This window comes from Trichosurus vulpecula, chromosome 3 (genome assembly GCF_011100635.1).
Source record: "Trichosurus vulpecula isolate mTriVul1 chromosome 3, mTriVul1.pri, whole genome shotgun sequence".
NCBI lineage: Eukaryota > Metazoa > Chordata > Mammalia > Diprotodontia > Phalangeridae > Trichosurus > Trichosurus vulpecula.
The window spans coordinates 82,854,528-82,878,724 of NC_050575.1; the positions used below are offsets into that span (position 1 = coordinate 82,854,528).

Consider the following 24,197-nt stretch of genomic DNA (forward strand, 5'->3'; position numbering starts at 1 on the left):
GCAGATATTAGGAGACAGAAATTGAAGTGTCTGGCTCCTCCCTATTCTGTAGGATATCCAAGACCTTCCTAACCAAACCCAAATTAAGTGAGAAAGTATCACTTTGCCCACAGTCATATAAAGAAGAAATTTAAAAAAAAATTTTAAAGGAGAATTGCCTTTCAGGGAGTCCTCAATCCTTTTCTTTGAAGATATTTTATTCAGCTACCCATTAAAGAACTCTTGTATCTGCTTCATTTTAGAACATTGATATGGGTGCTTCTGATGTTTCTCAAGGACATATTGTCAGGAAAAGTTAGAAAACCACAATTTGAGCTTCTTACGTAGTCCCTGGCTCTAATGAATTATTTTTATTTAGAACTTCATAGATTTTCCCTGAATGGGCAGACATATGAAGATATAAGTTGATTTTCAAAGTATTGAATCTGAATAGTACCTGTTATAATGATGTGAGGAATGATTATAATTACTAGTTTTGTATTTTAGGGACATTATGGGAGAATTTAGCTAACTACTGAAAATCACTATGGAAGCCTGTGTAAGGTCTTTTTGTATTTACAGAAATAAATACTATTGCCTAATTAAGTGCCAGGCAGCATACACAAACACCCCCTGTGAGAAAAGAACAGGATCCTTTGAGAAAAGCCCCCTTTGGCATATAGATTTCTAGTAATATGGCCAAGTCTGTCCTGATCTAGATGTATCCTGCCCTTGGGAAGGCTGGGGCAAAGAGCTGTAATTATTCCTTCTTCACTTAGCAATGTCCTTGTCCTGCTTTTAATTCCTTTTGGTTTAGCTGAGGCTTCTTGGGGTGGGGGGACAGAGAAAGGACTGAATTAGGACTGATTGTCATGCTGTTGGCAACCTGTCAGGCAGGAAGGAATGGGAAGTGGAACCCTCCTGGAGAGTGGGTAAATGCTAAGGGATAATAATAGGAGCTGACATTTATGTAGGGCTGTAAATTCTGCGCTGCACTTTACATACCATATCTCGTTTCATTCTCCCAACAACTCTATGAGATAGATACTGCAGCTATCATTATCCCCATTTTACAGATGAGAAAATGGAGGCACAGGGTGGCTAGGTGACTTGCCAGCACTCATGCTGTTAGTAATTGTCAGAGGTCTTCTTGACTATAAGTCAAGTATTCTTTTCATTATGTCATGTACCTTCATGCAGGAGGACCTTAAGCATCAAATTCTTGGATATCTGCACCACAGAGTTCCCAAGTGGAGATATTATGATACCCACTCTAAGGACTCTTCTTTGGATAAGTTATATTTGCTGCTGGAAACAACTCTATAACATTAATAGGCTAGTTATTAACCCCATTTTAGAGATGGAGTTATGCATACACCTCTCTTGGGCCACCACTCCCCTAAATATATTGTCTCCCTCTATTAGAATATAACTTCCTTGAGGGCAGGGTCTATCTTTCGTATTTGTACCCTTAGGGCTTAGAACAATACTTGGAACATAATAAGGGCTTATAAATGTATTTTCATTCATTCAAGTAACTTGCCCAGGGCTACTTTACAAGTTCTATGTTAGGAATCAGGCATCTTAATTCCTTAATTAATCAGTCAACCAACATTTTAACATCCCTACTGTACACCAGATGCTGAGAATACCAAGACAAAACAATTCTTTTCCTAAAGAAGACTATTACACACACACTCACACATACACACCTATGTATTTGGTTGTTGTCGAGTCATTTCAGTTATGTCAGAGTCTTCATGACCCCATTTAGGGTTTTCTTGGCAAAGATACTGGTATGGTTTGCCATACCCTATTCCAGTTTATTTCACAGATGAGGAAACTGAGGCCAACAGGGTTAAGTGACTTGCCCAGGGTTATACAGCCAGTATCTGAGACCAAATTTGGATTCAGGTCTTCCTGATTCCAGGCCCCACATTGTATCCGCTATACCACTTAACCACCTATACACACATATACGCATTATATATGTGTGTGTATGTGTATGTGCATATGTATATATGTATACACACATACACTTATAGATACATATACTTATAAAATTATATGTACATGTACACATATACACATGCATGTACACACATGTATATCCATATTTATGTGTATATACATACACATGTATACATATATCTGTGGATGTATACATATATTTACACACATATGTATATATACCTCTTTCCTGCTGTTCTTTATATGTGAAAATGTTCACATTTATTGGTGTTTGTAAAGTTCATAATAATTAATTTTTAAAAAGATATTAGAATGAACATTTGAATATGTATTAGAACTTTGTTTCTATTTTTTACCTCCTTAGACTATTTCTCCCAGAGAGGGATCACTGGGTAAAAAACTATCAACTCTTACATAATTCCAAATCATTATCCAATTTGTAGCTCCATAAATAAAATTCTGATGACACAAAAAATGACATATTATTATAAATAATACATAACATGTTATGAATATTATTACAATATTGTTATAAATAATGATAATGACTTTACTATAATATTCATTCTTTCATTCAACAAATATTTTAAGGCATTTATTCTGTGCAGTGCACTTCAGTAATATTGAGGGAGATTTAGATAAACAAGACTTAATTTTGGGCTGGGCCTAGTAGGGAGGAAGCTCTTGGTAAGAAACTCCCTTTGCCATGCAGATAAGCCATTTGCCTTGAATTTATAGTCTTTGACAGTTGCCTGGGAGCACTGAGAGTTCAGTTACCTTGCCCAGATTCAAAGAAGCTGCAACTCCATTTGAAGGTGAGCTCCTTGAAGGAAGAGATCATTTTGGCCTTTCTTTGTGCATTCACAGTTCCTGACCACAATGAATGCTTAATAAGTGCTCACTGATTGATTTATAGTAAAAGCAATACTATGTTTACACAGATAAGATACATAGCCCTTGTACCAGGATGCTCCCTTCCAGGAAGGCCCAGATATATTTGGCCAAGGTCTTTGGCTTATTTTTCCTTCTCAGATAATTGAGAAACTTTGATAGCTGACATTCTTCCAAGGGAAGTCATCAGCTTCTCTTTCAAGAGCGCAGGTTCATAAGACTAAAAACATTAACAGTTTGTCTTATTTACAATGTACTAGAAATAGGACTCACATCTGAACCCATAAAACATAATTAAAAACTCTCTCCACCATCAGTGAATAACCTTCAAGAAAATGGTTTCATCTCTGTGGATTACAGGCTCTAGATAGAGTTTCCTGTGGAAAGTGATTGGGGTCCCTCTGAATTGGCCCTTATGATGAAGCTTATATTCTACTGGGGGGGGAGGGGGAGTGATGTGTTTGTCTACACACAAGGGGCATGCAAAGTGGATAGAAGATAAGCTTAAAGTAAGGCATTGGTAGCTGATAGCACTTCATGCAGAACTGGTACTCTAGATACCCAATGCAAAGACATAGGAGATGGAATGATGTGTGTTAGAAATAGCACAAAGGTCAATGTGGGTGGACCATAACATGTGCATGGGGGAGTAATGTATGACAAGATTGGAAAGGTAGGTAAGTAAGTAAGTAAGCAAAGAATGCTTACTGCCAAATGGGAGTTTGCATTTGTTCTTAGGGATGATAGGGAGCCACTGGAGTTTGAGTAGGAGTTGCTGCCTCTGCCTTTTTAAAAGTGCCCCCAGAGATCACCTCCTATTGTGTCCTTTATAAAGGTTCAGTCTGCATACTACTCTGCTTTTATTTTCTCTTTGGAAAATTCAGGAGTGAGAGAAACAAACACACACCTAGTCCCACTGTACAGCAGGAGGCTTCTGCAAGTGTTACGTACTATTTATGGGGAATTTGGAATATATTTGGACAACCTGACTCTAGTTTCAGATTGATTTGTGTAGCCCTCAGTATCCCCATAAACCCAGGCTGGTCCTCAGTGGTATAATAAGCCGCTTCAATGTTTTCAGTTTTATCTTCAAAGCTCTGACACCAAACAGAACCATCTCAGGCATGGGTTTAGGGATGAGTGTGGAGTGGGGAATGATGGTCTTTCAAACCTTAGAAAACTGAAAACTCTCACCAAGGTAGGAGATGATCTTTTGAGACTGTCTGTACTCATCTGCAGGGATTTTACTTTGTTGATCAATCTTTGCTCCAGAATCTGTAAGCCATGAAGAATTCCCTGACACTGCTAAAAATGTAAACCTATAAATATCACCCAGTGTTTGGTTTAAGTCAGAGTCTGGGTTACTACAGAAGCCTTTCCTACGGTGCGTCACGCATTAGACTCCCTACAGGGCTTCAGGAATCAGTGAGAGGCAACAGAGTACGGGATTTGTAGCATGGTCCTCAAACTTTTTGGTCTAAGGATCTCTTTTCAATCTTAAAAATTATTAAGGACCCCCCACCAAGAGCTTTTGTTGTGGGTTATATCTATAAATATTTACTATATTAGAAATTAAAACATCTTTGTGTACTCATGAAAATAGTTTTGACCTCCTGAAATGGTCTTAGGGACCTCTGCAGGTCCCATATTCACACTCTGAGAACCACTGGTGTAATGGTTAGAGTTGTGGCCCTGGAGGCAGAAAGATCTGGATTCAAATCCTGCCTCTGACACTTAGTAGCTGTGTTACTATGGGAATATCACCAATACCTCTCTAAGCCTCAGTTAACTCATCTGCAAAATGAGGGAGTGGGACTGGATGACTCCTTACTAGTTTGACACCCATGCAACTATGATTTTCCCTGGTGTGGACATTTCCTCCACTGATCACAACTTCTCTGTTACATGAGAAAATGTCTTCAAGAGCTGCTGTGGCCAACCAGGTGATGGTCCTCTAGGAAGTTAGCCGAGATGTTCCTTAAAAGATAGCAATGAAGGTTTCCTCTGCGCCCACATTTAAATTTTGTACTTTGGGTTATTCCTCTGACATAAAAGAGGAGTCCTTTAGTGGACATTCTAAGATCTGACTACTTTTTTATTAATTGCATTGGATTTGAAGTATCTTGAAAGTACATTTTTGTATTTCAGCATCTTAACAGGTATTTAAAAGCCCAGGATGTTTGCCTAATGTCATACATCATGGAACTCTTTGAAAGTCAGTATCCTCTCTAGGTATTCCTTTCAAAAAACTCCCAGCCAAGTTAGATTTGATTGTAGATAGACTCAGTTGACAGAGCACAAGATTTACAGTCAGGAAGGCCTGGGTTTGATTCCTGTCTCAGACATTGACCAGCTGCATGGTCCTTGAAATGTGTCATGACCTATCTCAGCCTTAATTCCCTCGTCTGTAAGGTGGAGTTAACAATAACACCTTACATCACTATAGAAATATTTGAATTTTTTCTTCCTTGAAAACTCAGGATGGAAGGATGAGCTCTCTTGAGACAAACAGTCTTTTATTTCCCATAATTCGGTTGAATTTAACAGATATTTAGTGTATATGCTAAGGATATATGATCCTTTGCCAGGATGGGAATGCGATATTGCCCCTCAGAACCTCTCAGTTTTGGGCCAGTCACTTAACCCCTCACTTTCCCAGGTAATTCTGTATAGCTAGTTGCAGAGCAGATTCTGATCTGCATTAGTAGAGTTACTGTGGCAGTGGAATCAAAGTTCTGGTGAAAGAAAAACAAATATATGTATAGTATAGTATGTGTGGGTTTTTTAAATGATTTTAGAATTTAAAACATCTTAGTATTTGGAATTAATAAAACAGCAAAATATGGTAAATTAGTAAAATAAAATAGAGCATTATTAATATGTAATAAATTTAAAAAATATTATATATATATATATTTTCTCTTCATAGCTAGTACACACGCGCGCGCGCGCACACACACACACACACACAACTCCATGCATTGCAGGAAGTACTGCACTGGGCAGAGTAGAGTATTGGACTTGTAGTCTGGGAGACCTGGTTTCAAATCTTTCCTCAGACACTTGCTAGCTGTGTGACTCTGGGCAAATGCCACTTAACCCAATGTCAGCCTCAGTTTCTTCTTCTGTAAAATGGGGATATTCATAGCCCCTACCTCACAGGGCTGTGGTGAGGTTCAGATGAGCTAACACATGTAAAGCATTTTTAAGACTTAAAAGTGCCATATAAATATGATCATTCTTCTTCTTAATAATAATAATAATAATCTCTTAGACTTGTTTCTTGCTAAGCTATTGCCATAAATAGAGGAAGCAGAGAGAATAAAGGCAGCCTGCTCTGCCTTTTATAAAATTACTATACCTCATAAACTCTCTTTCTTACTTAGGGTGATATCTGTGTTGTGGGATCATAAAGTCACTATAAAAAGTATGTAGGTCCATCAGATTGCGGAATTGCAGAGTTGGAAAGGTCCTCCAAATCCATCTAGACCCACCCACTCATTTTATGGGTAAAGCGGCTTGCTCCGAATCACACAGCTCATCAGTGACAGTGACAGTCATAAACTGAAGGTCTCCTTATCCACGGGCCTGTGTCCTTTCTATTAGACTACTCTGTACCCTGCGTGCCAACCTCCCTCTCTAACACTGATGTCCATATGCTTCTACGTCCTGCACTTTTCCCCTTCCCAATGTGTTCACATTAGAAAGCCATCAGAATGAGTTGCTGCTTGGTTGCTTTGAGCCTGTTTGTAAACTTGGTGCACATTTAGATTTAGGAAACAAATCGGATTAATAAGACCAGTGGTGCTCAGTAGCTACCGGGCTTGTTACCATTTACAATAAGGCGTCATCAGCGCCAGCCTTGCTTCAGTGCATTCCAGAATGCAAGTAATAGAATTTCTGTAGTTAAGCAGCTGTCACTTCCAGGGGCTGGAGTGCTCATGTATAACTCTATAATGTGGAAGAGAAATGATAGGTACCTGGTGGGAGGGTTGGGAAAGAGGGAGGATTATCCTAGGTAGCTTGGCCAGCCAAGACGTTGACACCAAAGTTGTCAAAGAGAAGAAAACTGAAATCCACAACTTTTTCTTTGTCTTCTTTTTGGATTAGAATGCCATTTGTGTGGGAGCTGGGGACAAGCCTATGAGTGAGTACAGATCTGTCCTCTACTACCAAGTCAAGCAACCTCGCTGGATGGAAACGGTCAAGGTATGGTAGAAGTTGGGGAAGGGGTTGGCAGGAGATGAGTGCAGAAACTTGTGATGTGTCTCGCTGTTCTTGTGGCATTCTTCATCTCAGTAATCCAATTAGCATTTTGGTGAAAATATGTTAAAATGTTTTGCCACCTAGGACCTATGGTTCTGTGTATGTAGAAGCTCAGTTGATGGTACTTGGAATGATAGTCCAGTAAAATTTTGAAAAGAGAGGCTGCTAGTGCAGTGGAAAGAGTACAGCATTTGGAATCAAAAAGCCTGGGTTCAAATGCTGGCACTGCCCCTTTTGAGCTGAGTAGGGTTGGAATAGCCACCTTATTTCAGTTTCTTTATCTGTAAGAAGAGGGGGTTGGACTATATGGCTTCTAAGGTTCTTCCTGGCTATGGAGTTATGTCCCTATGTTAATTCTAATTATGATAATCTATTGTCAGAACTATGGAGCACTTGACCTAGAGTTAGGAAACCCTGGGTTTCACTTCTTACCTCCCATACTTACTGGCTGCATGATCTTACACAAGCGCCTTAACCTCACTGGGCCTCTTTTTCTATTTGCATAATGAGGAGGTTGGATTAGATGAGGTCTAAAATCCCTCCCAAATCTAAATGTATGATCTGCATGTAATCCTGTGAATTTTGTCCTTCACCCTGTTGGAAAGGGAGAAGAGGAGGGAGGATAGTGACATACGACATGGAACACGTGTGTCTGCTTGAGTGGTGTTGAGAGTCTAATGGGGGAGATGGATTAGATAGGTGAAAAAGTCATAAAAACTCATATGAACCTCATCTAAACTCATTAAAACCTTTAAAACTCATTGCACATCCTTGGGTAGGTCAATTAGCCTCTTAGGACCTCATTGCTAAAATGAGGGTTTTGCCAACCCTAATGCTCTGTTTTTCTAAGTCTGGAATTTATCCAGAGGCCAGTAAGAGATGTTTCACCATCTCAATCCACATTTGCATTATTGTTAGCAACACTCCTTCCACATCTCCCTCTCCCTCCTAAACCTATCCTTGTGCCTTAGACACAACCAGCCTCAGAAACACTATATATGTTGGCATTCACTTTCCGCTTTTACTTTTAAAATATGTAAAATATTGATGCCCTCAGTCGTTTTTCAGTTGTGTCTGACTCTTTGTGACTCCATTTTGGCATTTTCTTGGCAAAGATACTGGAGTAGTTTGCCATTTCCTTCTCCAAATCATTTTATAGATGAGGAAACTGAGGCCAACAGGGTTAAGTGACTTGCCCAGGGTCACACAAGTAGAAAGTATCTGAGGCCAGACATGAACTCAGGAATATGAGTCTTCCTAACTCTAGGCCCAGTGCTCTATCCAGTGTACTATCCAGCATGCCTTACATGTCATTTTCCCAAGGGGAGGACGTCCTTCTCCCCCGCAAAAAATCCTTTCCCTTCTTTGAAATTGTTAACCTTTGCTCCTCTATGATCTGAGCAGGATATTTTCTAGGAGATGATGACGGAAAGTCCAAAGAGACAGAATAGCAGACAGTCCAGGATAATAAGCTCATTCTCTGGGCAGAAGAAGATTCCCTAAATCATGAATCTGTAATGGGTTTTAATAGTCATTCCTGAAGGTGAACCATCCCAGGATCATAGATTTAGAGGCAGATGGGATCTCAGAGGCCATCAAATCCAATTTTCCGTTTTACAGATGAGGAAACTGAGTCACAGAGAGGTTAAACAACTTGCTTTGGTTCATAAAACTAATGAGTGTCTGAGGTGGAATCTGAACCCATGTCTTTCTGACTTCAGTTTTGGCATTCCATCTCCCATTTCAAATGGTTTGCTAATGGGTGCCTTTATGTTCTTTGCGCTCTTTGCTTACCATTTCAGCTCAGCAGACTGCTTAGATCAGGTAATTGGGATCTGGGTGTGAGGAGTGATTGGAACAGGACTCCAGGGATCTCCATGCAGTCAGCCTGGGATGGTTTTCATTGGGTGGCCAAAGAGGTTAATGGTTCTGGTTTTTAATATAACAGAACTTGTTGGAGAGAAATACCAAGGAGAAGCTCGATGTATAATCATGGATGGGATTTAGCCCCAGGATTTTTTTCTGAATTTAATATTTATTAGATTAAAGTGTGTTATTAATTTGCATAAATGAGGCTCCTCAAGCAAAGCCCCTAATGACCGCACTTAATTTGCTAAGCATTGATGCAATTTCCAGAACTCCTGGAGTATGAGAAGGAAATGTACGTTGTGCAGTTTGCAGTGCATAAAACCCTGTGCTAAAGTTATGTGACTTTTATATCAATTTGGGGAGATTCATTTTTCCCCACCATAATCTACAGGCTTATTTTTATTGGCTGGGGATGCAATTTGCCAAATGGATTATATTTGGTACTTTATTTTCTCTTCATAGTTAGTCCTTGTGTAATTTCTTTATGGTTCATCAGATTTGATGGATGTGTAATAAATCAGTGTGCAGAGCCCTAAGTGAAATGGAATGGGTGGTGGTGGTGGGGATAGGGATGTTAACCCTCTGTTTCTTGAGTCCTGGTCCTTTGTGCAAAGGTGGCTGTCCCTATTGAAGACATGCAGAAGATCCACCTGCGTTTTATGTTTCGGCATCGGTCATCACTAGAGTGTAAGTGTACAGCCCAAGGGGCTGTCAAGGGCCCTGGTGGGTGGGGCTATGGGATGACTATCCAAGTTTCTCTTCTCTGACAACGTATTTGCCATTTCCAGCTAAAGATAAAGGGGAAAAGAACTTTGCCATGTCCTATGTGAAGCTGATGAAGGAAGATGGAACCACTCTGCAGGATGGGTGTCATGATTTGTTAGTCCTGAAGGTACAATAGTATTTTTTTCTTTTTTTTTTCTTAAATTTTTTTTCTTATTCTGAACTTAACAAACACCAAATAAAATGAACATTTCCATATACATTGTAGAACAGAAGGATAGTATTGGACATAAAACTGTGAATCTCTATTATGTAAAGCTTGCTTTTTTTCCTAAGTATATAATAAATCCAACATGTAACTTTCCAAGCTTCCTTACTTCTTTGTGATTCCTTCTGGCCTTCCTTCTGTTCTCTTCTCCTTTTGGTGAAGGGGGAAGGGCGAACTCTATCTCTACCTTCACCATACTCCCCTTCTCCCACTTGGGAAAAAGAAAAAAACAAACCATTATAGCAAAGTTACATAGTCAAGCAAAACAAATCCCAACATTAGTCATTTCCAAAAAGAAACGTGTTGTTCTGCATCTTGAGTCCTCCTCTTTGTGCAGAGGTGGGTAGCATGCTTCTTCATTGGTACTGTAGATTTGGGGTGGGTCATTTCATTGATTAGAGCTCTTGAATCTTTCAAAGTTATTTTTCTCTGCAATGTGCATCCATATTTCTCAATCAGTTTGGAAGGATGTGTGTGTGTGTGTGTGTGTGTGTGTGTGTGTGATCACTTCTTTCTGCATAGAATAAGCTTCAAATGCCTTCAGAGAAAGTATAGATATTGAGGTGAAAGAAACCTAATAAAGAAAACGTGAGTGATAAAGGGAGCCATACTTAAAAATCTGTGCATATTCAGAGGCAATGGCATGAACTTCAAGGGGTGGGTTTGCACTGATCTATCTCTCTCACCTCAGCTCTTGTGACAGTAGCTTATAGTTGCAAGAAAAAAACAAAAATGTTGAGTTTAGAAGGAGAGTGAAAGAGAGAGTGTGAAAAATAGACCTAACTGGTCCATACTAGGACTGAATTCATGTCCTTGACTTCATTAGCACAATGCTCTACCTGAATTAACTTGACATAGACTTGTAATAGAAATGCTAACATGCTAAGTACATACCTACATACAAGAATATCTTTACTTAATAGAGTTTAAATATAGATAGATTGTGATGTATAAAAAGTTTAAGAGAAGTAATTTCTGGGTAATTAATGATTTTATTAAATATGCTAGCGTATAATTAATAAAAAGGGCCAGAGAAACTCTTGAATGCCAAAGACCCCTCATGGAACCCATTCAACAAATATATGTCCTTGGAAGGGTGGGTGTTCCTGAGGGTGGCAATTGACTTTGATTGGTTAACAAGTAATGAGAAGAATGAATGTTATAATGAGAGGTGGGCCTATTCTGATGAAAGGCTGGGGGATGTGACTTTCATTATGTCATTTACACTTAAACCACCCCCAGCCTTGGGCAATCTAATCAAAGAATTTATCCCAACCCAAACCTGAATAGAACACCTGGGTAGGGTGGGAACAAGATTGAGGAGAAAGTTAATCCAATCTCATTATCAGCAATGTCTTTCAGATGCTGGCTTGGCCTGATAAAGAATAAGGTCTCAGAAAGGGATAAATCCTGTGCCTCCCCAATATTAACAGTCAGTTATTTAATAATCTTTTCTCTCATAGATATAAATCATTATTATGACTGTAAATTCAATGTTTATAACAAATAGCAGTCTACAATGAAACTAAATATAGTACAGATTGCTTACTAAAGTTCCCCCACCTACCTTCCCTATATTCGAACCCTTAACATCCCACTCAGGTAAGGAGAAAGGGCAATATAATGATAATTTTTATGAAGAAAAATCAAACAGATAAGTAACAGACAAATGAAAGATGTGTGTTTGTTAAGTGTCCTATTATATATAGAATGAGGGTAGCAGTGTGCTGCAGTGGAAGGATTGCTTTAGTTGAAGTCAGACAGGAACTGTGTTCAAATCCTGTCTCTGCCATTTAGTACCCCTGTGCCTTTGGCCAAGTCATCTGGCCTCTTTGACCTCAGTTTCCTTATTTGTAGAATAAGGGACATAGACGTAGATGCCCTCTAAGGTCCCTTCTGCCTCAAAATCTGTGATCCTGTGAGGTTCACCTTAGAGTCTGATTGTGATGGGAATGAGCTAGAGCTTGCTACACCTTGATTCTTCCTCTTTTATAGAACAAGGAAATGCGACAGATTAAGGGAAGCTCGGAATGAACCCTGATAATTTAGCTTCCAGCTTATCGCCTTTGATTTTTTTTAAACCTTACCAGCATTCTTTCCTGAAGGTGAGAGAAGAGGATGTATACTAGTGAAGGATAATTTTGTAGTCTAAACATAACTCTTCACTATGTAGAGAAAATTTTGTTTGGAGTAACTGGTCAGTGCTGTGTAGGAAAGCTTCAGCAATTTTCTTCCGTATCCCTCTATAATACTTTCCAGAAGTGGACAGATAGTAGGTTCTTAGTTACTGTATATTGAATTGAAACAACCAGTCTGAGTGCCTCCATTTGTTGGATCACCCTCCTTTTTCACTAAACAAATTCTCAATGCTTCGTATTATAGCACAAATAAACCCAAATTCCCAGCAGAAGTCCAGTAATTCCCTGCTCATTCAGTTCTTTTATATCTGACCCACTTCCTCTTCTTCTCTGTGACCCCTGCTTCTCATGGCTATCCAGGAATTTGGCCACTGCCACCCCTGACTTGTGTTAGTCACTTGGCTCTTGTCTTGAAGGAGTAATCTGGGTAATATTTTCAGGGGGACAGCAAGAAGATGGAGGATGCCAGTGCTTATCTGACTCTTCCTTCCTATCGGCACCATGTTGAAAGCAAGGGCTCCACCCTGAGCCGGAGTTCCAGCAGTGTGGGAGGACTTTCAGTCAGTTCCAGAGATGTGTTCTCTATTTCCACCCTTGTGTGCTCTACCAAGCTAACTCAGAATGGTAATGAGGCTGCTTAGGAGGGTGGAGTGGGGTTGGGATAAAGGGGAGGTAATGCTTTCCTGTCTTTGTGTGGATTATGGAAGAGGAGAGAGAAACAGAAGGTAAGAGGCCTGATTGATAACATTTCTGGTCTGTGTTCTAGTGGGTCTGCTAGGTCTGCTAAAGTGGCGTATGAAACCTGAACTACTACAAGAGAATTTAGAAAAACTGAAAATTGTGGATGGAGAGGAAGTTGTGAAGGTTGGTATGAATCCTGCTATTATTTTTTAATCAAATCCCTTTACATGCGTAGAGACATTTGCATGCATCCAAATTTGGGCATTGAGAGACAGAACTGGGTTGTCTCTGAAGGGGGTTAAAGCATCTCCCTCCCAAATGAGTATTGAAAATGCCTATAAAATAGGTCACAGAGAAAAGGTTATAGGATTTAGAATTAGAACAAACCTAGAGACCATTTGTCCCCACCTCCTCATTTTACGGATAAAGAAACTGAGGTCTAGAGGTGAAGTGGTTTAACAAAATCACACACTGACCAAGTAGAAAACCTGAGGTTTGAACCTAAGTTTCTTTTTAAAACATTTTATCTAAAATTTGTTTATTTTTAGTTTTCAACATTCACTTCTACAAGATTTTGAGTTCCAAATTTTCTCCCCATCTCTCACCTCGCCCCACTCCAAGATGGCATATATTCTGATTACCCCTTCCCCCAGTCTGCCCTCCCTTCTATCACCTCCCCCTGCCATCCCCTTCCTCCTTACTTTCTTGTAGGGCAAGATAGATGTCTATACCCCATTGCCTGAATATCTTATTTCCCAGTTGTTTTTAACACTTTGAGTTCCACATTCTCTCCCTTCTTCCTTCCCCACCCATACTCATGGAGAAGGCAAGCAATTCAATATAGGTTATACATGTGTAGTTATGCAAAACATTTCCATAATAGTCATATGGTGAACCCAAGTTTCTAAATTAAGTGCTCTTTCTATCATTCACTTCCACCTCAGAGAATCTCTGGTTGCTTCGATGAGTTAATTCGATGACTGCCTTCTACCATACATAATGTCTTTCCCGATCCTCCATCTACTAGTACTTCTTCCTCTCCCCTCCCCAAATAACATAATAATCTATTTTTTATCTATATATGTACATGTTTGTCTTTCCTGGTAGAGGCTGTTGAAGACAGGGTCCTTTTGCTTTTTTATCTCCAGTGCTTGACACACAGTAACTACTTAGTACACGCTTACTAAATGATGGACTAGTAGACATGTACACCACAACAGAGTACCCCACAGTGTCTTGGGAAATCATTCATGGGAAGCTTTGGTTGATGAATTGGTCTATCTGTTTTGCACATAGTAGGCACTAAGTCAGCATGCCATTAAGGTTTTCGGCTATGTGGCTGCAGCTGGTGACTTTTTGTTATGAATCCATTGGTTAATAGGAGAGTTAGGAAAATACAGTTGGTTTGACCTGCTTGTCGAACTTGATAAAGCAGAGATGAGGAACGGAAAAAAAAATCTCAAAGGATGGAGACCTGACTATATAGCTGAGGTTTCTGCCAGAACAAGCAGATTGCTGGAGGTGTTTTGGTTGTGTCCATTTGGTGACAGAGAGGGAATATAAAGTGTTTCAGGTGTTGTTCTAATTAAAGCAGCTCTTTTCTCCCCACAGCGAAGATTAAGGAAAGTACCTCAGCAGGCACTGTGACCTCGTTTACATCAGGAGTTTTGTGTAGTCAGAAAACCAAGGAATAAACACTTTGTGTAGCACAGCCCCCATCTCAGAGGATCTGGGAAATATTGGTCCACACCACCTGAGGGAGGCAGGCTTGGGGTAGTAGAAAGAGTGCTAGACTTGGAGCGAAGACCTGGGTTTGAATCCTGCCACTGCCATTTACTAGGTTGGTAAACTCCAACCTTGTGGAACCTGAGTTTCCTATTCTGCAACATGGAGATCCAGGGACATGGCAATTTAGTGGTTAGAGAGCTGGCCTCTGAGTCGGGTAGGCTGAAGGTCTGGTGTGGTCTCTGTTAGATGTGGGGCCACTTGCTTGACCACTCAGTGCCTCAGGCAACTCTCTAAGACTATATGTCTCAGGTGAGGTGCTGACATGCATTGGTAAAGGGACTTTCTCCTCACTTGGGAGTTTCCTACACTGCAAAAGCAACAGATCCAGTCCAAAAGCAAAGCAAAGCAAGACAAAGCAAATCTATGGAGATGCTAATAATAATGACAAGCAATAATAATAATAAACATTTACCTAGCAGTTACTTGTGCTGGGTACTATGTTAAGTACTTTAGAAATACTCATTTATTCCTCCCAACAACCCTGGGAGTGAGGTACTATTATTTCTTCATTTTACAGTTGAGGAAACTGAGGCAAACTGAAGTTTAAGTGATTTGCTCAAGGTCATGCAGCTAGTAAGTATCTGAGGCAGAATTTGAGCAGAGGTCTCTCACTGCAGGCCCAGTGATCTTTCCTAGCTGCTGCATAATAATACATATGGTACCTACCTCACAGGGTTGTAGGGAAAGTCAAATTGGAATATGTATGAATGCTTTTCAGACTCTAAAGCTCTGTAGAAATGCCTTCTAGGACTTCTGGGGGTGGTGCCAAGAAGTCAGCTGGAAAGCAGGGACTTGTGTGAGCTCCCCACCACGTCCCTCCAAAAACCTATGAAAATGGCTCTGAACAAATTCTAGAACTGCAGAACCCACAAAATAGCAGAAGGAAGCAGCACTCCAGCCCAGAACAGCCTAGATGGTCGCTGGATGAGGTCTATCCCGCAGGGAGTGGAGGGGAGCGGGGCTCAGCGTGGGAGGCAGCACAACCAGGCAGACCAGGAGCCAGGCAGAACAGGCCCTAGCACCCTGAATCAGTGAGCTGTGGCAGTTACCAGACGTCTCAACCCACAAACACCAAAGACAACAGAGAAGGTTAGTGGGAAAAGCTGCAGGGGACAGAGTTTGCAGTTCAGCCACCGCCCCAGGGGCAGCGGGGGAGGTGCAGCTACAGAACTACAGCTACAGTTGCTTCCAGCCCCAGGCCCACATGGTGGGAGGAATTAAGTGGAGGATCAGAGCAGGAGTGAAGAGCCTGCTGAAGATTTGCATCAGGTCCGGGTTGGTGGTTCTTGAAGAAGGAGCAGTGCTGGGGTGGCAGAGCTGGCTATATAGAAATATCTCTGAAATCAACGGCACATCCCCTCAAGCTTGGAACAAAGTACTCTTTGCTCTACAAGCAGTCATACCCAGATGAAAAACTCAAGGATCAAGTAAGTTGGCTGGGAATATGGCCAGGCAGCGAAATCGCACTCAGATTCAGTCTCAGACTTTGGAATCTTTCTTTGGTGACAAAGAAGACCAAAACATGTGGCCTGAAGAAGTCAACAAAGCGCAAGAGCCTACACCAAAAGCCTCCAAGAAAAACACGAACTGGTCTCAGGCCATGGAAGAGCTCAAAAAGGAGTTGGAAAAGCACGTTAGAGAAGTAGAGGAAAAATTGGGACAAGAAATGCGAATGATGCAAGAAAACCATGAAAAACAAGTCAATGACTTGCTAAAGGAGACCCAAAAAAATACTGAAAAAAATATTGAAGAAAACAACACCTTAAAAAATAGACTAACTCAAATGGCAAAAGAGCTCCAAAAAGCCAATGAGGAGAAGAATACCTTGGAAGGCAGAATTAGCCAAATGGAAAAGGAGGTCCAAAAGACCATTGAAGAAAATACTCCCTTAAAAATGAGATTGGAGCAAGTGGAAACTAGGGACTTTATGAGAAATCAAGATATTATGAAACAGAACCAAAGGAATGAAAAAATGGAAGACAATGTCAAATATCTCATTGGAAAAACCACTGACCTAGAAAATAGATCCAGGAGAGATAATTTAGAAATTATTGGACTTCCTGAAAGCCATGATCAAAAAAAGAGCCTAGATATCATCTTTCAAGAAATTATCAAGGAGAATTGCCCTGATATTCTAGAGCCAGAAGGTAAAATCGAAATTGAAAGAATCCACAGATCACCTCCTCAAATAGATCCCCAAAAGAAAACTCCTAGGAACATTGTGGCCAAATTCCAGAGCTCCCAGGTCAAGGAGAAAATACTTCAAGCAGCCAGAAAGAAACAATTTGAATATTGTGGAAAAAACAATCAGGATAACACAGGATCTCGCAACTTCCACATTAAGGGACTGAAGGGCTTGGAATACAATATTCTGGAAGTCAATGGAGCTAGGATTAAAACCAAGAATCACCTACCCAGCAAAACTGAGTATCATGCTCCAAGGCAAAATATGGATTTTCAATAAAATAGAGGACTTTCAAGCTTTCTCAGGGAAAAGACCAGAGCTGAATAGAAAATTTGACTTTCAAACAGAAGAATCAAGAGAAGCATGAAAAGGTAAACAAGAAAGAGAAATCATAAGGGACTTACTAAAGGTGAACTGTTTTGTTTACATTCCTACATAGAAAGATGATGTGTGTGATTCATGAGACCTCAATATCATAGTAGCTGAAAGGAATATGCATATATATATATATATATGTGTATATATATATATACATATGTGTGTGTCTATGTATGTATATATGTGTATATATATACATATATATATATAGATGTATATATATACACAAAGGGCACAGGGTGAGTTAAATATGAAGGGATGATATCTAAAAAAATAAAATCAATTTAAGGGATAAGAGAGGAATTTATTGAGAGAGGGAGAAAGGGAGAGATAGAATGGGGTAAATTATGTCACATAAAAGTGGCAAGAAAAAGTGGTTCTATAAGAAGGGAAGAGGGGGCAGGTGAGGGGGAATGAGTAAATCTTGCTCTCATCGGATTTGACCTGAGGAGGGAATACCATACACACTCAATTGGGTATCTTACCCCACAGGAAAGAAGGAGGAAGAAGATAAAAAAGGGGGGATGATAGAAGGGAGGGCAGATGGGGGGAGGGGGTAATCAAAAACAAACACTTTTGAAAAGGGATAGGGTCAAGGGAGAAAATTGAATAAAGGGGGATAGGTTAGGAAGGAGCAAAACATTGTTAATCTTTCACAACATGAGTATTGTGGAAGGGTATTACATAATGATACGCATGTGGCCTATGTTGAATTTGCTTGCCTTCTTAGGGAGGGTGGGTGGGGAGGGAAGAGGGGAGAGAATTTGGAACTCAAAGTTTTATAAACAGATGTTCAAAAACAAAAAAGAAGTTTTTGCATGCAACTAGGAAATAAGATACATAGGCAATGGGGCGTAGAAATTTATCTTGCCCTACAGGAGAAGAAGGGAAAGGGGGATGGGAGGGGAGTGGGGTGACAGATGGGAGGGCTGACTGGGGAATGGGGCAACCAGAATATATGCCATCTTGGAGTGGGGAGGAGTAGAAATGGGGAAAAAATTTGTAATTCAAACTTTTGTGAAAATCAGTGCTGAAAACTAAATACATTAAATAAATTAAAAAAAAAAAGAAATGCCTTCTATTATTACTTTATTTGCTAGCATGTAAACTATGGACATGAGGAAGCCTGCCACACTGAAGAGAGAGCCAGCCTCAGAGTCTGGAAGAACTGGGTTCAAATCCTACCTCGAACACAACTGGCTTTGCCACCTTGGACGAATGACTTTCCATATTCCCAGGCAGCTCTCTAGGACTATAACTTATAGGAGAGTTTCTGTTCTCTATGGTTAGAGGAACCTTCTTCCTTAGGAGTTTTCTATTCATGAAATCATAGGTCGAGATCAAAGGCCAAACCAAAGCAGACGAACAAAAACAACCTGAGAGTATAGACTGTTACTGGAAATGGATGCCCTAAGTGCCTGTACCTAACCACCTGTGACAGTCAGCACTAGTTACTTTCCAGGAACCTGTTTGCCTTAGAAGGCAATCTACTAGCTATGTGAAGGTAGTATGTAGCACGGTGTAAAGAACACCCCCTCTGGAGTCAGGAGATGTGCAATCAAATGCCACCTCAGGCTCTCACTACTGCTGTGATCATTTCACCCCCTTGAGCCTGTTTCCTCATCTGAAAAATCAGAGGGTTGTACTAGATGGCCACTGCCTTTCTAGCCGTACATCCAAGATCTTCCAAGTTGTCACGTTAGAAGTCCCATGTTCCCTGCCCATGCAGATGACTCATGCAAGCTTTCTTTTCCTCCCAGTTTCTCCAAGATACCTTGGATGCCCTCTTTAATATCATGATGGAACATTCCCAGAGTAATGAGTATGACATCCTGGTCTTCGATGCCTTGGTAAGAGAATGGTAGAAAGCTGCAGGGATGCTCTGAACTCAGATTATATTGATAAGAATACTGTATTTTTAACCTCATGGGGTTGACTTTTGGATAGATGGATGGAATTATGTTTCCTTTGACTTTAAGAGTCAGACTTTCATTTACAACTGTGGTGGAGTGGGAGGAAAGGAGATTCTAAGTCTTGATGCAAACTGATGTCAACGGGATATATAAGAAGTAGGATATCAGGAAGTGTCTAGGTTGCTTTTGCTGAATCCTCAGGGTTAGCCCAAAACCTAGTTAAGGAACAGGAAACATTTTTCTTGGCCATGTTTTCACTTGACTCTCTGTGACTACTTGGCAGACCAAGTCCCATCTCAGTGCCGTTCTGGTACCATCATGCTGCCCCTGGTTGTCTTCTATTGTAGCCCTCTCTCAAGGCTTGACTGCCTTCTTTTTCCCCCACGAAAAATTGTAACTTTCTTACTGTCATGGAGAAAGGCCGGCTAAGGTGTTAATGGCTGACTATAGCTCAACTGGTTATCCCAACCCAGAGCATTTACATTTTAAATGTAAACTGGATATATCACAACCTTAGTCAAAAGAAATGAATCTCTAACAGGGATTTCAGGACCTATTTCAGGGAGATGAGGGGAATATTTTTGAGCAAGGTAGTATCTCAGAGCCCTTTCAAGTCCCATCATGTAAGCATCCATATCGGTATCATCTGCACCGAAAGTCGATCTCATAAATGCTCATTCTTGACATCTTTATCAGATCTATATAATAGGGCTCATCGCTGATCGGAAATTCCAGCATTTCAATACTGTCCTGGAGGCCTACATACAGCAACATTTCAGCGCAACATTGGCTTACAAGTAAGTGTGTAAGCAGCTTACGGCGGTTCCTTTTGATTATCAAATTGAAAATTATCACCCGTATGTCCTGAGGGGAAAAACTCAGCCCTTAAGTGTTCCCTGGAGACTGAATCCACAGCTCTCCTTTCTAGAAAGGAGATCCCGTATTGCTAAGAGGTTCCATATTAACTTCCCCAAGAAAGGACCAGAGTCATTTTGTGAACTGTGACCTTAGAGTCTTAGAAGTTATTCAATATTAGAGTTAAATGAGACCCCAAAGATAATTTAGTCCAATCTTCTTGTTTTATAGATGAAGAAACTGAGTCAGTAAATTGGTCAGAAGTTTTTTTTTTCAGTTTTTCACTCCCAGCTTAGTCTTTTGAAGTGTAGCTAACCTCTTGAATGGAGGGTCATAGGATCATAGATTTAAAATTGGAAAAGGCTCTGGACCTCAGTTTTTTTCTCAGTTATAAAATGAAGCCGTTGTACTAGATAACCTCTAACACTTCTTCTAGTTCTAAATTGTGCTAATCCCTTTCTGTCCTTCCTACTTCTGTGGCTGCTTCTTATATCAAAAGGCCTAAGGGACATGGGGGGCATCCATTCTAAGAATATTTTTGTTCCTAGGTCTCTTGAAGACACATCACAAGGAGAACAGAGATGGGGTGGCAAAACTTTGTATTAGAACTAGTTTCTAGATTCCTTAGTTTCCAGTCATATAGGATCACGTTAATTTTCATGGTAATGGAAAGAGCGAAGCCATAGGCTGAGATTAATCCTTTCCATATTCAAAATAAGTGGAAAAACCCCTCTCTTTATAGCATCACTCATACTTCCTACACTGTTCTCTGCCAACTGAAAAGGACTTTTTATCCCACTTAGCTATATTGGAGGATGGTCACTAATAGTTAGGCAGTCACTAACCACCTGGCTATAGCCTATTTTTTTCTAGTGATTCTTTTTTTCACTGAATTATAGAATGCTAGAGCTGGAAGGAGTCTTAGAGATCATTCCATCCAACCTCCCTAGCCCAATCTGCTTTCTTCATAGTATTTGTTTTGGGGATTTTTGTATACACACACAGAGTTACACCCAATGATAAATTTATTTTGCGTTACCTTATGCCATGGATTGAATGCTTCATGATTTTGTGCACAAACTAGTAATTGCACCGTGTCCTGGGAAGAGATGTATTTTAAAAATATAACCTCTTGTTTAGGAAACTGATGACAGTTCTGAAGACCTACTTGGATACCTCCAGCAGAGGGGAGCAGTGCGAGCCTATCTTAAGAACTCTGAAAGCTTTGGAATATGTGTTCAAGTTCATTGTTCGGTCGAGGACATTATTTTCACAGTAAGCACCTGTTATGTAAGAATGATTGATTAGCTCTGCAATTCCACTGAGATACAACAGTGTTCATGCTGTTGGAGAAACTCACTTAGAAAATTATAACTAGTTGTCGATCAGAAACGACTTTCCCCTTTTGAAATCCAGTGAATTATAGAATCATAAAGAATGTGCCATCTTATCTAAGTGCATTTGAAAAAAAAATCTCTCTCCTTGCCTGTTTACCTTAAGCTAAAAGCTCGGAGAATAGTGTTTTATCCAGCTATTGTGGTTTGGGGCTTTGGGCTCTCCTCTGCTTTCTGTAGCCATCTTCTTTGTTCGGTTGGAGACATGAAGAGAGGAGTCCAAGAATCTGTATTCAGTTTGGTTAACTCCTCAAGGAGGGGCCTCAGGGCACCTTAGGTGATTTGGCATTCATTCTGCTCCAGCAAAGTTATGTGTGACAGATGGGCTGGGGTCTGAGCTTTAGCTTCTTGTCCTTGAGATTCTGACTCCCTACTACTGGTCAGTTAATATATAAAATACTATGGAACTCTGGACACTGCAATCAACTTAACAAGCATTTATTAAATGTGTGTTACTGGGGACATGAACACAAAAATGAAAATGGCTTACCTTTGACTGTGGGGAAAATCAAAAGTAATTTGGAGGGGAGAGTATTGACAACTAGGGAATTATTTGTAGAAGGTGGAACTTGATCTGAGCCTTGAAGGGAACTAGGGATTCCAAAATGTAGAGATGAAAAGAGACAGTATTTCAGGCAGGGGAGACAGTCTGTACAAAAGCATGGAGATAGGAGGTAGAATGTCATGTTGAGGGTCAGTTTGGGATATATTGTGTGAAAGGGACAGAACATGACACAAATCTGGAAAAAGGTCAGAGACACATTGTAAAGGGATTTAGATCCCAGACGGGAGGAACCTTGGACACTTGATGTTCAGTACCCCTGAAGGAATGGTTACAGCTGAGTCTGTGAGGGCCAAAAGCAGGGATTCTTAACCTGGAGTCTGTGGGTACACTTCATAGCACAGGGCTTTTTAGGGTTTTGATCAAATTTGCATGGGGTAAAAGTGAAATTTTTTTTGGAGGAGAAAGGCAGGGCTATTGGGGTTGAGTGACTTGCCCAAGGTCACATAGCTAGTAAGTGTGTCAAGTATCCGAGGCTGAATTTGAACTCAGGTCCTCCTGCCTCCAGGGCCAGTGCTCTACTCACTGCACCCCCTAGCAGCCCCACAAGTGAATTTTTTTTCCTCCCGAAATAAATCATGTAAGTTCCGTGAGGTCAGAGACCATGTACTTTGCCTCTTAGCATAATGCTTTTCACTCAATGCGGATTTGATGGAAAGAAGAAGGCTTCAGCACCCACAGGATGGCCATTAAGGAAAGTTCTTTGGATAGCTTTGGTTTCTTTCTGAATCCCAGAGACCAACCAGAAGCAGGATTTGAACAGGGTGATTCTGGAGCTCCTGCGGAGCTGCCTTATCTCTAGTTAATGGAACTAACCTTCCACCCTGACACCCTCTCCCTGCCTTCTCCCCCTCCCATACAGTTCCTTTTCTTTTTTTCTGTCTTTTCTTCTTACTCTTACTTCTCTCTTGGCTTTCTTGCCTTTTATCCTTTAAATGTTTTGGCTTTGTGGCATTGAGGGCAGCCCAGTAGCACAAATGATAAAGCACCAGGCCTGTGGTCAAGAAGACCTAAGTTCAAATCTCGTCTCAGATATGTACTAGCTGTGGGACCCTGGGCAAGTCACTTAGCCAGTCTGCCTTAGTTTCCTCGTCTGTAAACTGGGAATAATAATAGCCTCTACCTGACAGAGTTGTTATAAGGATCAGATGAGGTAATAATTGTAAAGATCATAACACAGCGCCTGGCCCTTAATAAGCACTACGGAAATGTTGGCTGTTACCAACATTGTTGGTTTTGCTTCCCCTTTCTCCTGGGATGTTACTTTATATGTACCCTATTATTCCCTTTATCAAAGAAAATTCAGCGCTGACTGGGCAATTGTCTGTAAAGATAGTTGGGGGTAAATATAACTTCATTCAATACACATTCTTTAAACCGCGTGTGAGGCTCTGTGCTGGGTGTTAGGGATGCAGAGATAGCAATGAAAACCCTACCCCAAAGGAGCTTACATCCTAATGGGAAGATGGGAGTTGGTGGAGAAGACTGCTGAAAGGCTCTATTTGGATTATAGAATCAGAGCTGTGAGGGACCGCAGAAAGCATGTAATTCAACCCTTTCATTTTACTGATGAGCAAACTAAGACCTAAGGAGTTAAATTAAATGACTTGGCCAAGGTCAAAGTAGTGTCAGAGGTGGGATCATGAACCCTGGTCCTCTTTCTACCCTACATGACTTTTTTCCCATGGGTAAACATTTGCATCCATCCAGAAACTGCAATATAGGAGAGAATCTGCATCTTCATCTGTGCCTTCTTCCAGGATGGAGGGATTTTTGTACTTTTTGCTGGGGGTAAACTTAGTGTTTTACTGATTTTAGCTGTGCAAAATCCAGTGGAAGAGCCTAAAGGGCAGTGTGTAGCGTTGGGGGACACTTTCTCAGAGTTCTTAGAGTCTGAGCAACATCCTGTTCCCATCTCCATTCATTGCCTTGGAGTTTTGGAGCCAGCTGGAGAGATATAGGAATGTAATTATTGCTTCTGTGCTTGTTGTGTCTAGTATTGTGTTTCTGTTTCCTGTCACTCTTTTGTTCCGCCTTCCCATGGGTATAATTACAGTCGATCTATCTCCCATTATTTCTTTCTCTACACTCTTTTTCCCCTTTGTACACACTGCATATATTCCTTTACAGCAACCAAGGAAGTAGTCTTATGTCAGGGTATGGTACAAAGTTGGATAGAGAAGTACCACAGGATAACAGCTCTGGTGCTGCAAGGGACCTCAGAGGTCATTTAGTTCAACCCTTTCATTTTTGTAGATGAGAAAACTGAGGCCTGGGGGAGGTTGCCTGACTAACCTCAGGCTATACAGGTAGTCAATATCAGAGGCAGAATTTCA

The 24,197-nt window shown here is 40.6% G+C and overlaps 1 protein-coding gene across 1 annotated transcript in view; it reads left to right on the plus strand.

Moving 5' to 3' along the window:
- Positions 1 to 24,197, plus strand: part of DOCK2 (dedicator of cytokinesis 2) — a 513,031-nt gene that overhangs the window by 67,656 nt on the left and 421,178 nt on the right. The window contains exons 15-22 of the mRNA XM_036749404.1: positions 6,952 to 7,050; positions 9,591 to 9,663; positions 9,765 to 9,868; positions 12,546 to 12,729; positions 12,872 to 12,969; positions 18,898 to 18,987; positions 19,747 to 19,847; positions 21,046 to 21,180. Coding sequence (XP_036605299.1) covers positions 6,952 to 7,050; positions 9,591 to 9,663; positions 9,765 to 9,868; positions 12,546 to 12,729; positions 12,872 to 12,969; positions 18,898 to 18,987; positions 19,747 to 19,847; positions 21,046 to 21,180 — 884 coding nt within the window. The remainder of the gene's footprint in view (positions 1 to 6,951; positions 7,051 to 9,590; positions 9,664 to 9,764; positions 9,869 to 12,545; positions 12,730 to 12,871; positions 12,970 to 18,897; positions 18,988 to 19,746; positions 19,848 to 21,045; positions 21,181 to 24,197) is intronic.